The sequence below is a fragment of the Nannobrachium achirus genome (genome assembly GCF_963921795.1).
Source record: "Nannobrachium achirus genome assembly, chromosome: 1".
Taxonomy (NCBI): Eukaryota; Metazoa; Chordata; class Actinopteri; order Myctophiformes; family Myctophidae; genus Nannobrachium; species Nannobrachium achirus.
Window position 1 is genome coordinate 44035293 of NC_137810.1, and position 13627 is coordinate 44048919.

The 13627-nt window shown below is 46.4% G+C and overlaps 1 protein-coding gene across 1 annotated transcript in view; it reads left to right on the forward strand.

The window, feature by feature from the left end:
- Positions 1-12989: 12989 nt before the first annotated feature.
- Positions 12990-13627, forward strand: part of LOC308288081 (WD repeat-containing protein 47-like) — a gene marked incomplete at both ends in the record, with an annotated part of 63497 nt that continues 62859 nt past the window's right edge. Inside the window, one exon of the mRNA XM_080729423.1 lies at positions 12990-13147. Coding sequence (XP_080585549.1) covers positions 12990-13147 — 158 coding nt within the window. The remainder of the gene's footprint in view (positions 13148-13627) is intronic.

The window sequence follows — 13627 nt, forward strand, 5'->3', positions numbered from 1 at the left end:
CTTAGTGAGTATGGAGATGATGAAGACTGGACGCGGTGACACCATGCGTGCCACTGCCGAAGAAAGAAACGGCCGTGAGAGGAGGAGAGCCCCGAACCCGAGCCGCTCTCCACCCCGGCCCCGCAGTGCACCGCCCGAGCGGACCACTCGCAGCCCCGCCACCCGGAGGTGCTACGTCTGTGGGCGAACCGACCACCTGTCGTGGTCCTGCCCCGACGCCCGACGAGATGAACCCATGCCCAGTGCCTCTCCAGCTGGGAGCGGACGTCCCTGCCTACACACGGGGACCGGGCGCCGACGTCACGCTAATATCCCGGTGAGAGTGGATGGAACCGACAGCCAGGCTCTCCTCGACTCCGGCAGCGCCGTCACGCTCGTCCACCCTAACCTGGTCAACCATCTGGGCGAGGGCACCATCCCCGTCACCTGTGTCCACGGGGACATCCGCCGCTACCCGGTGACGCAGCTACGCCTACAGACACCCCGTGGCCATGCGATGGTGACAGCCGGGGTCGTCCCAAACCTGCCCGTGCCACTGTTGATCGGCTCAGATTGCCCGATCTTTGACCGGTACTGGCCACCTAACTCCAGCCCTAAGACACGGTCCCGGCCCCGCCGTCGGACGAGACGCGCCACGTCCGAAACTCCCCGACCGGCCTGCCCGGTCTTCAGTCCTGTGACCGAAGACCCCCGGAGTGACGGCTCATCGGAGGAGCGGGCGAATGCAGAGGAAGTGGATGAAGACGGAGCGGCGCCCCGCCAGGGTGAAAGGCGCCCTGCAAATGCTTCGCCTGGAGAAGAGGAAACCTTCTCCGACCTACCGCTGAGCGGTACAGACGGCTTTCGGAGGAAAGGAGAGTTCGCGACTGCTCAATGGAACGACCCCAATCTTGAAATGGCCCGGCAGCGTGTGGCAGCTGTAGATGGGAAAAAGAGTGAGGGGGTGAGTGACATACAATTTCCCTACTTTATGGTTAGAAATGGCTTGTTATATCGGGTGGTTAAAGACGAGGCGGGTGGGGAACTTGAGCAGTTATTAGTCCCTAAACCTTATGTCTCCCGTGTAATGTATATGGCACATACACATCAGTTGGGTGCACACTTAGGTGTTAAAAAAACGCACGAACGTATATTGGCACGATTTTATTGGCCCGGGGTGAAACGCGCTGTGGAGGATTTTTGTAAATGCTGTGCGGAGTGTCAAAAAGTAGCTCCCAGACCCGCACAGCGAAATCCTCTCATTCCCTTGCCCATCATTGATGTACCGTTCAAACGTCTGGGAATGGACATATTGGGACCGCTGCCCAAATCAGCCCGTGGCCACCGATATATTCTTGTCATTATGGACTATGCCACCAGATACCCAGAGGCTGTCCCACTACGCTCGGCCACCGCTAAAGCAGTAGCTCACGAACTCCTCATGCTGTTTAGTAGGGTTGGGATCCCAGAGGAGATTTTGAGTGATCAAGGAACTTGTTTCATGTCGCGCCTACTGACTCAACTGTACAAGTGGCTCAAAGTGAAACGCATTCGTACGTCTATCTTTCATCCTCAGACTGATGGTTTATCTGAGAGGTTTATAAAGACCTTGAAACAAATGATGAAGAAATTAATTGATCTAGATGGTAAACACTGGGATCAGCTAATCCCGTATGTGTTATTTGCTATACGCGAGGTCCCTCAGGCCTCCACAGGTTTCTCGCCATTTGAATTGGTGTATGGGCGAAGACCTAGGGGCCTGCTAGATATAGCCAAAGAAACCTGGGAGAGCCAGCCGTCTCCCCACCAAAGTGTTATTGAACATGTGGAGAACTTGCAGGCCCGCGCCAAGAAAATATGGCCGATGGTGAAGGAGCATATGGAACAAGCTCAGAGAGCACAAGCGCGCATCTACAATAGAGGGGCCACCATTAGAGAATTTCAGGTTGGTGAAAAAGTGTTGGTTTTAATTCCCACCTCTGAATGTAAATTTCTGGCAAAATGGCACGGGCCCTATGAGGTTCTGGAAAAAGTTGGCCCTGTGAACTACAAAGTTAACCAAGCGGGCCGGAGGAAAGGTACCCAAATCTATCATGTGAACTTGTTAAAAAAATGGCATGCCCCTGAGGCCCCACCGGCGACTGTGTTACTAACCTCCAGCTTTCCCCAGGCTCCGGCCCCAGTTCCCATAGGAGAAGACCTGTCCACGAGCCAAAAGCAGGACATGAAAGAGTTGGTGGGCCGCGCAGCCGATGTGTTTTCTGACCTACCTGGACGGACACAGGTCACCCACCACGACATCATCACAGTCCCTGGTAAAGTAGTCAGGCAAAGACCCTATCGTATCCCAGAGGCACGACGGGCTGCCATAAAAGAGGAAGTAAAGGAAATGTTAGATTTGGGTGTGATCGAGGAATCATATAGCCCGTGGTCCAGCCCAATTGTAATTGTGCCAAAGCCAGACGGCTCCTTACGTTTCTGTAATGATTTCAGGAAACTGAACGAAGTCTCCAATTTCGATGCCTACCCAATGCCCCGTGTGGATGAACTGATTGACAGGTTGGGCCCCGCCAGGTTTGTCAGCACACTCGACCTGACCAAGGGGTATTGGCAGGTCCCGCTGACAGAAAGGGCCAAACCAAAGACAGCCTTCACGACTCCGGACGGCCTCTACCAGTACACCGTCCTGCCCTTTGGCGTCCATGGAGCCCCGGCCACCTTCCAAAGGCTCATGGACCGCATCCTACGGCCCCACCAAGCCTATGCCGCCGCCTACTTAGATGACATCGTGGTCCACAGCACCTCCTGGGACCAACACCTACGTCACCTAGAGGCGGTCCTGGGTGCACTACGGCAGGCGGGGCTAACGGCGAATGCCAAGAAATGTCGTCTGGGCCTGTCCGAAACTGACTACTTGGGCTACACGATTGGACGCGGCTGTATTAAGCCCCAGAACAAGAAGGTCGAAAGGATCCGGGAATGGCCTCGCCCCGTCACACAAAAGCAGGTTAAATCATATTTGGGTTTAATTTCCTATTACCAGAAATGTATAAAGAATTATGCTACTATTGCAGCTCCCCTCTATGACCTGACCCGACAGAAGCTGCCCCGCCGAGTAGTATGGACGCCTGAGGCAGAGGAGGCCTTCCAAAAGTTAAAAGATGCCCTGTGCGAGGAACCAGTGCTGGTGGCCCCCGACTTCGAAAAGCCCTTCATCCTCCAGACGGACGCCTCGGGCACAGGCATTGGGGCCGTGTTGGCCCAAGTGATGGATGGAGAAGAACACCCCATCTTATACATTAGCCGAAAACTATTGAAGCACGAGAGACACTATGCGACGGTGGAGAAAGAGTGTCTCGCCGTGAAGTGGTCCATACACCACCTGCGCTATTACCTATGGGGTCGCACCTTCACTCTTATCACAGACCACGCTCCCCTCAAGTGGATGTCCAGAAACAAGGACCGGAACGACCGAGTGACCAGATGGTTTCTAGAGTTACAAGACTACCACTTCACGGTGGAACATCGGCCTGGGAAGAGCATTCCCCATGCAGACGCCTTGTCCCGCCTGTACGAGGAAGATGTATCTGAAGCACCCGGCCCGACCGGCTCGCTTGGAGGGGGGATGTGTGGGGTTTCACTGCCTGACCGCATGACAGGTGAGCATGGGGGCAGAGAGAGACAGGGGACTAGAGACAGAGGCACACAGAAGCAGCCCCGCCTTCCCCTGGGCTTCATCATGCAAGGGCGGTACCTACCCATCTACCTCCTTGATCAGCTAAGTTGGAGCACCTGTGGAGCACCTGTGGAACCTAGAGCATATATAGGCGACGCCCCAAACATTTGGCCTCTGTCTCCCATTGTCTCCCTGGCTCTCTGTGCTTCTGGTTGTGGCTCACGCGGTAGGTGAAACTCCCCACACATTCTATATTCCTGAATATAAATGTAACATGCTCAATAGTAATTCAGCTCTCATTCACAGGCAGCGATATGGACCGGATACATACCTGGATACTCACCTTAAAAGGCCTGGAATCGAATTACTAAATGGACAGCCGGAATGCCCTATAATGGAAGAACCTGAGTTTTGAAGTAACTGTTTATGTTCCATTAATTCCCCTAATTGAAGCACGTATTTGGAGCCCTACTGCTCAAAATCACCATTGAGTACCTACCCGATGTCTGGCCCCCCACTGTGCTTTCCCAAGCCTGTTCCAAATACTTTTGCTGAAAGACTTTAAGTTTGCTCTGCTGCTGGTCCTCTTCTTTTCGAAATAAACAAAAGCCCGTGTTTGGCTGAAATTGCATTGACTTGAGTGTGGCGTGGCTTCAATTCTCCACAACACACACACTATCAAATCAAAATGCTGGGTTAAGAACAACCGGTTGTTTCCCAACCCAACGCTGGTTAAATATTGGACCGACCCTTCACTGGGTTAATTTAACCCAACGTGTGACGGTTGTTTCACTCAATCCAATATTGGGTTATTCATTGTTCTGATAACCCAAATTGGGTTATTCATATAGCCCAATTAAGGGTTACAATAACACTGCTGGGTTATTTACATTTTATTGTATTTATTCATTATTATTACATTTATTATTATAATGGTTGTTCCCTTTTATAATTGCAATTTCATTGGCACAACTGATAGTTTAATTAAATAATCACATTATCACAAAGCACGGTCAAAGTGGTTCAGCCTATTCTAATCTTCTCCATAATGTTAAAATTTTAACAATATCAACTAAATCATTGACATAGCCAAAATGAGACAATACATGGAAGATTAGCATAGTCCAAGAGGCTAAACTTTCAAGAGTCCTCAAGGGTTCTGCTTTTAATTCGCCTCTAGGGTGAGGGAGCTCAACCCTAACCTAGCACCCTAGCACTTGGTTGAAGCTCAAATACTGACAAATCAAATTCTGACATAATCTCGGTCACCTTGCCTAGGAAGACCATATGGCCCATCTCCATATTCCCAGCTCTTCGCCAAGAACTCGACGATTATCTCTGCATTATCCTCAACCTGGCTCTCCGTTTCGGAGGGGACGGATTCTACAAATACCAATCCAGTTTGCCTCCGCTCGCCTCCAGCAGTTTAATCAAGGCACCTACTGGGGAACCCTTGATAACGAGCTCTATTGCCGCACCTTCGCAGCTCGCTCAGCCATTCCGTGCTCTCTTTGCCATGCCCCAGCTCATCCTGCTTCCACTTGCTCCATCCCAGCCAATTCCTCCATATTCCGAGGCCGCCCAAAGCCATCCACCCGTCCCTCAGTCTTCTCCCGTCTGACCGCAGCTTCTCCACCTACCATTCCAGCGCTGCCTCCCCTGATACCCACCACGTCTTCAGCCTCGATCATCTTCCAATCTCATTACAAATGGTGTGGACAAGAAGGGCAGACCCACCATGCTTAAGGGAGCACGTCCGATCTGCAATAACTTCAATGACGCCGGTTGCTTGATGTCCTCATGCTGTTTCCTGCACGTCTGCTCCTTCTGCACCGGAGGCAACGCCCGCCCAGCTTGTCCTCACAATCCCACGAAATTGAGTAAGCACCTTTCCACACCAGTTAACATACCAGCTCTAGCAGCTGCACTTAAAAATCACCCCGACCCTGCATTCGTTCAGTTTCTTATTAATGGTTTCAAGGAAGGATTTCACCCCGGACTCACAGCAGAACCGTCTTCAAATCTGGTGTGCAATAATAACCTTCAGTCAGGTTTGCAAGAACCAGAAGAAGTCGATCGCCTCCTTGCCAAAGAAGTCAAGGAAGGCTTCATGATCGGACCCTTCAATTATCCCCCTTTTGCCACCTTCCGCATTAGTCCCATAGGAATTGCCACAAGGAAATACTCTGGGGAAAAAACTAATTATCATCGATCTTTCAGCTCCACACGGTACCTCCACCCCAAGCATCAACAGCTTAATTCCGAGTGAAGACTTCGCCCTCCGTTACGTCACCATCAACCATGCCATCGCCCTCATCAAACGTGCCGGGAGAGAATCCTGGCTTTCAAAGCTGACATCGTCAGCGCCTTCAAAGTCCTTCCCATACATCCAGACTTCTGGCAGTTCTTTGGCGTCCGCTGGCGAGGAGCCTACTACTTCGCCGTTAGACTCACCTTTGGCTGCAAGAGCAGTCCCAAACTTTTCGACTGCCTGTCAGAAGCCCTTTGCTGGATCCTCTCTAACAACCACAAAATCCCATACCTGGTTCATCTCTTGGACGACTTCTTGATCATTTCTCCCCCTTCTTCCCCACCCGCTGATGGCTTGGTCACACTCACATCAGTCTTCAAAGACCTAGGAGTCCCCCTTTCCGTGGAGAAAACCGAAGGCCCCTCCACTTCACTCGAGTTCCTTGGGATCACTCTTGACACCGTCAAGTTCCAGGCATCCCTCCCGAAGGAAAAGCTTGACAGGATAACCCTCCTGATCTCCAACTTCCTCATCTCTTCTAGTCGCACCAAACGTCAGCTTCTTTCACTCCTGGGCCACCTCAACTTTGCTATCCGTATCATTCCTCAAGGACGAGGGTTCCTTTCCCACCTCTTCTCCATCGCATCCTCCGTTCCGTCGCTCACCGACTCCATTTCTCTTGACAATCCAAGCCGCACCGAACTCCGTCTCTGGCTCCATCTCCTCAGCAACTGGAATGGCATTTCCTTATTTTACGAAGATCATCTTACTCACCCTCAGGACATCAACTTATTCACCGACGTTGCTCCTTCTGCCGGTTTTGGGGGTTTCTACAATGGTAGATGGTTTGCTGCGCAATGGCCCCCGGAGCTGGCAGGAGGATGCCAAATGTCATCTTCAGCGCTGCATTCTTGGTCTGGAGAGGGCAAGTTTTACACACTGGTAAAGGGGCAGGGGCTCAAGCCCCCTTTGATGTCTATATGTGCAGGTTCAGAGCTTACTCAGAACCAGAGGGGTAATGCTCTAGTCTAAAGGAAGCACCACCATGAATCATTTATACAAACAGTCAGGAAGGCAGAGTCCTTTCTCTGACAGAAAATAGAGTGCTTGCCATGACAACTATCTGTTATCTTATTTTTTTTATTTATTCTTCTCTCTGTGTGTACTACAACAAGTGGTTTCTTTGGAATTACGTTTCTGTAAATGTATTTGTCCCTGGTATAGTTTCTGAATTATGACTAAAATCCCTATACTGTAAGTAACAACCAGGAAATTGCATGACTGATTTCTTTTCTCGCAACAATCCGGACTTAGAGTGTATTTGTTTGGCAGGCACTTGGGTTCTCAAACTCTTAACACTTAAAGGTGTTCTGAGTGATTTATTTTATTCAAATAAGTTTTAAATAGCTCTATATTCCTAGTAGTCATTGCTATAGAGTTCACTAACAGGGGTCTCCGGAAAAAGAAAAGAAAAAGAAAACAAGTCAGGATACCACTGTCATCCATTCAGGAGAGAGAACCCATTTATCAGCTAGTGAGGTTACTATCAGAGTATAGAGCTTTAACTTTTTAATAATAATTTAAAAACAATATCACTTACAGCATCTTTTAAACATCTAAGCCTGATAACATTTATATAAAATATCTAAATATTGAATCAATCAAATTAAAATCTGTTCAGGGTGTTCATAAAAGCCTGATTAGATGATAAAATTACCAAAGTTTTTTTTTAAGTGAAAATATCCCTTTAAGCATTCTGTCAGTATGCTAACTAACTAGCCTGCACAACATATGGATCCTATAGTGTCCCTATCATTCAGGTCATGTCAAAATAGACGATTCTTTCAAAAATAACAGATCTACAAGCTCCCAATGAACTTGTAGAGATGGGGCTCTATTTGTGTCCATGCCTTACCCCTTATCCCTAAACTCTTTTGCCATTTTTACTATTTTTAAAAACATGTTTTAATATTGCTGATCTACAAGCTCACAACGTTTCGATGCAGATCGGGTATTTGAATGGTTTTTTTTATATATAAAAAAGAAGTTTAGGGATGGGGGGGAAAGGCCGCTGGGAGACCCCAGTTAAACGAAATATAAGGGATTTAAGTGATAATAATTAAATTTTAATATAAGCCATATTAAAGCAATTTAATCATGTTTTGTCCAAGACCTTTACACAAGGATGTGCTTAAAATGACTCATCATAATGTATTGTACATTAACTGCAAAAATGACCCTGCTGTCTGTAGAGACTGCCAGGCCTGCCTGCCTTCAGTAGGTCAAAGTCAATATGAATCCCTTTCCTGTTTCTATTAATAAAATGAAAAGGCACAAGGCAGGGCAAATCTTGTTGCTGCATATACGGGTAGACCTAAATACACTTGTACAATCAAATCAAATCAAAATCAATCAATCATGTAGTAAAAGAGTTATTTAGCTGTTTTTGAATGGATTTTCCTGACGGGGGAAAAGCTCTTTTCTTGTTTCTTGGCTGTTTAAGGCCAGGTTTGAATGGTGAATTCAACAGTAATGATTAGAAAAGTGTACAGTGAGTGTGATGATGATGTGTGCTCACTGGTTTAGTTCATCAGACGCTGTGCTGTCATTCATTCAACATGCATAAAACATGTTTTATTTCCTTTTTATTTTGCATTGAATAAAACTAAGCATGGCCCGGCCCTGACTGTGAGGTGTTGTTCATGTTATACATACACTTTTGGCTACAAATAGGCTTACCTTTTTAATTTGTCAACAGTGGGGTATATAATGAGATTAAACAAAATCTGCCTTGAATTCCCGGCCTAAAATATAATTGACTTTCTCAAAAAGTCTTTCAAATTAAGCCACACCCCAAAAATATATTTTTTCCTAGTATCAATTACTCCATTCCTAAACCAATAATTTTAGGAGCAGGCTCTTTGTGTCTCCATTGGGAACAACTATTGGTCATCAAATTATTGGTCAAATAAAATAAAATAAATATCCATCAATTCAATGAATGGGGTGAGTAATCAATAGAAAAGAAGTAATGTTTTGGTTGAACTATCACCAATTCAGGGCAGGGGGAGAGCAGCGCCCAGGATGACAGAATAGGGCTAAAATGGGTTGCAAAATCGGGAGACATTTAGAAAAATAAATAGCCTAAATAAATAAGTTATAGTCTCTGGCTGGGTTTTGAAACAGGCAGTTTGACAGATGGACCCATGTGCCCATAATGGGCAACACCACCCAGCCCTGAAAATGACTCACTCACTGCCACTGGTGTCTGGTCGGTGTTTCTGCTGGAGTTACTTCGGTTAACGTTAAATCAATATGTAGCCCAGGCTATCTAATTATCACCAAGGCAAAAGTGCACAATGTAATCTTTTCTGTAGAGAACTTGCTGAGGAGTCGCCGTCGCCGTCGGTGTGCATTGTACTGGTTGTGCGTGTGTGCGTGTGCATCATCGCCTCAGTTGATTGGTGGTTTTGCGGCGGCGCCCCGGCTTGGCTGGCAACCAGACTTGTGTACGAGAAATACTGCAAACAAACAGACAGACAGACAGACAGACAGACAGACAGACAGACAGACAGACGTGTCGCCGGGAGCCTTTCCAGACAAACTACGTCGGAGTCGGAGAGATAATAACCACTTTCATTAAAACAACTGGATTAGCATTTTCACCGCGCACGGGCCCCGGTCGACTCGCCTTCATGTGGTGCGATTTCGGTGCAAACTGACAGCAGGTGAGACTGAGGAAGGGAGAGAGAGAGTTTCATTTAGGCTGCATGGCGTGTGTTGTTGACCTGGTAGCGCGTTAAAGCCCTACATGGATCATGGACACGTTATAGCATATAGGCTACGGCTACAACACGCTTTTCTGTGCTGGTAAATGTCCCTGCTGCACCTGCACGAAAGCCATCATAATTAAGCACCATGTCTGCATTTGCGTCTTTTATTTTATTAGTGCTGCCTGCCTGCCTCTCTGTGTGTCTGTGGCAGTGCGCAGCTGAACAGCGTGTGTGCTCGTGCTCTGCGTGCGCAGTATGTTGCCAGCAGCGATAATAAACAAGGTAGCTGACATCAGGAGAAAAAAAATGCCTCGGTTTCCCAGGTGATGCAGCATGATCAACCAGGTCCCATTGAAACGCATGCTTTATGGAAGATTTGGGCTGTGTGTCTTGCAGTGTCAATGTACTGGTGTAACCAGCCCGCTATTTCACTAGCCGACATAATGATGAATGTGCACCATAGGACACTAATAGCCAGGAGGACACAACACACAAGTGCACTGTACACACACTGCTGCATCATCTCCTTACCCCCCGGCTCCACCGGGCGCGTCGAGCGTCGCGTCAACGTCAACGTTGGGAACGCTCCCGTTTTAATCAATGAAGGGAGCTCCACTGCCGACGGTAACGTCAACGTCGGACGCTCCGGTGCCGGCGTCCAAACTCGAAAATTGCCCCGGTTCAATTTTTTGACGGCGTCCACAACGTCCAGTCATGTATAAATTATGATTAAATGTAATTGCATTGCATATTAAATGTAGCCTATATACCGTACGTGCCTTTCTGCTGTTGGATATCCATTCACGTCATTCACAAGGGTGACTAGATGTCCCAAAATTCCTTGCATATTTTTTTATGTAATTACAGTGGTCTTCCCACTTGATATAGGCTAATCACAAGTTCACAACAGGCAACAACTTTCTCAATTCTTCCTCCTAAAAACAGGCCAGCAGTGAGTGACTGAGTTTGAACACAGATTTTTAGGCTATACATTATCGTGGCTGCGCTAGACTGGTGTACCGAAAATAGCCAATCTACAAGCTCAGACACAGTCACAACAGCATGATGACAGATTCATGCACTCGACATGTTGTGAGCTTGTATATCTGCTATTTTTTTCTGGCACTTTACACAGCATAAATTATTATAATTAGGCATATATAACACTACAGTTGATAATGCGAATATCCTATGATCTTTGATTGAAATATCAACACATTCACGTTCAGTGGAGCCAGTCGGACGGCAACGTGTCTGCGTCAATGACGCCGTCAAGACGCAGAGCAACGCGACGCAGCCAGTGGAGCCCTGGGGTTACAGCACAGCACAGCAGCCCTATAGAGCATCGCAGCGGAAGTCGATGCCTGGGGTCACTTTCACTTTCACCATTCATTTTCGCCATAGACTTTTACAAAAATATTTATAACAATTATGTTAAGCCTCGAACCAAGCCATCCAGGATGGAGGTGAATCATGACCATATAACCTTTGATCCTATGTGAAAACATATTTTAATATTACATTATTTGATATACTACATTTAATAACTACCCTTTGTTTAGCGATTTTCAAAATGTTCTTTTCATAGAAAAAACGGTTATATGATCATGATTCACCTCCATCCTGGATGGCTTGGTTCGAGGCTTAACATAATTGTTATAAATGTTTTTGTAAAAGTCTATGGCGAAAATGAATGGTGAAAGTGAAAGTGACCCCAGGCATCCACTTCCGCTGCGATGCTCTATACAATACATGTGATGTTGCAATGATTAACCCTTCACAAGTTGATTTGAGTCAGAGGGCATCATTTCTGATTAGGCCTATATCCTAATGAAACGATGTAATGGGAGTCATGGGACAATAGTATTAAACTCATGTTTATGTCCTTTAGCACCTCGTGAGAAATCTCCACTCATCCCTATATTGATACAGGGATGATCTCCATGCACACTATTAGGCTATTATTATGAAAGTGTGAAAGCGTCAGAATCAGGATTTGTGTTACACACCTCTGTGATCACATGGGTTTAAGATTCAAAACGTTGTTATTCAATATACTAAATGAATGCAAGCAGTCATTTTTTAAGAGCTTCAAATGGTGGCTGTGTCATTTTGGAAGGAAACAGAAAAATAAGGAAGATGTCTGCTTTCTTTCTTTGTGAGATGAGATGAGATAATACTTGACATTCATTGTAGGAAGCATGTTTTCAGCTGCTCTGTCCATCTGCATCATTTCATCCAGTGGTGGTAGAAGTACAGATGGTTTACTTGAGTAAAAGTATCAATATCACTATAAGTAAAGGCCTTTATTCACTTGGGTGAAACAAGTACACTCGCAAAAGCATTTGCAACAAAATATATAGGCCAGCTTACAGTAAAAGTACTCGCATAACAACAAAGGTCATACGTTTTTGAAAATGGCTGATGTATATACGGTCAGTGGTGTAAAGTAACTAAGTACTTTTACTTAAGTATTGTACTTGAGACAATCTTGAGGTATTTTTACTTTACTTGAGTATTTCCAATTTTCTATATTTTTACTTCTACTCCACTACATCCAGGATCCAAATATTGTACTTTTACTCCACTACATTTATTTGAAAACTTTAGTTACAAGTTACTTTGTAGATTTTGATTATTATTACAAAACATACATTAACCACTTCAGCCCTATATACATTTCAGCCATTTGAAAATAGCAGATCTACAAGCTTACAACGTGCCACGATGCGACGCACTGTGAGCTTGTGGATCTGCTATTTTCAAAAGACTTGTACATTTTAAGGACCCCTGAAGTCACCTGAAAAGTTTTAGTTTTAGTTGACTAAATCTACAGTTGATTTAGTCAACTAAAATGTATTTTGGCAGGCCTTGATGGCATCGTAATGACTGATTTTACACTTGGTTGCTTGCTGAAAATAGCCGATCTACAAGATCACAACGCGTTGCAGAGTGACGCGTTGTGAGCTTGTAGATCAGCTATTTTCAGCAAGCAACACCTGAGAGCAACCAAACATAAAATTACTTTCTCCTCCACTAGTCCCTCCCTAACGTTTTAGTCTAGTTTTTTTTGACGAAATTGTCAATATATTTAGTCTTAGTTTTAGTCATCACAGCTTAGTTTTTATTTAGTCTTTATTTCGTTTTCGTCAGTGAAAAAAACGCAGTCGACACACATTTTTCGTCATAGTTTTGGTCGACAAAATCAACACTGGACCCTACTATGAGAACCGCTGATCATCTCCTGTGCTCTGTCTCGTGGTCTCCCCCTCCTCCAGTCACCTGAGCTGACGGCAGTGACCCAGTAACCATGACAGCGGAGGAGACCATCAACATCAAGGAGGCGGAGGTGATCAAGCTCATGCTGGACTTCCTGAACTCCAGGAAGTTGCACATCAGCATGCTGGCCCTGGAGAAGGAGAGCGGAGTCATCAACGGACTCTACTCCGATGACATGCTCTTCCTCAGGTACTGTAAGCGATTATTCCTACCGTAGGAGACGGTGTTACATAAATTAGAAGGCGCGGCTTGTGATTGGCTGGAGCAGAGGTCTGGAGCGCTCGGCTGTGGTCACTTGGAACCTCGCAGGTGTGAATGTTAACCTCTATGCCTAAACCTAGCCCAAAAAGCTATGCCTATTAAACTCTAACCCTAACCTTAACCTCAGTAAAACTATGCCTACTCTAACCCTAACCCTAACCTTAACCTCAGTAAAACTATGCCTAAACCTAACCTCGGCACGCGTGAATGGAAAAGAAGCGCTCCTTCAACCACCGTCTCCTACGTTTGGAATAATAGCGCACTGCAAGGCAGTGGTTCTCAACCTTTTCAGGCCGTGACCCCCTAAATAATCATATTTTGACTGGGAACCCCTCCCACCCTGACAAGCACTTGAGGGTGAGGGTTACATTTTGTACAACACTAGAGGTTCGCGGCCCTTCGGGCCGC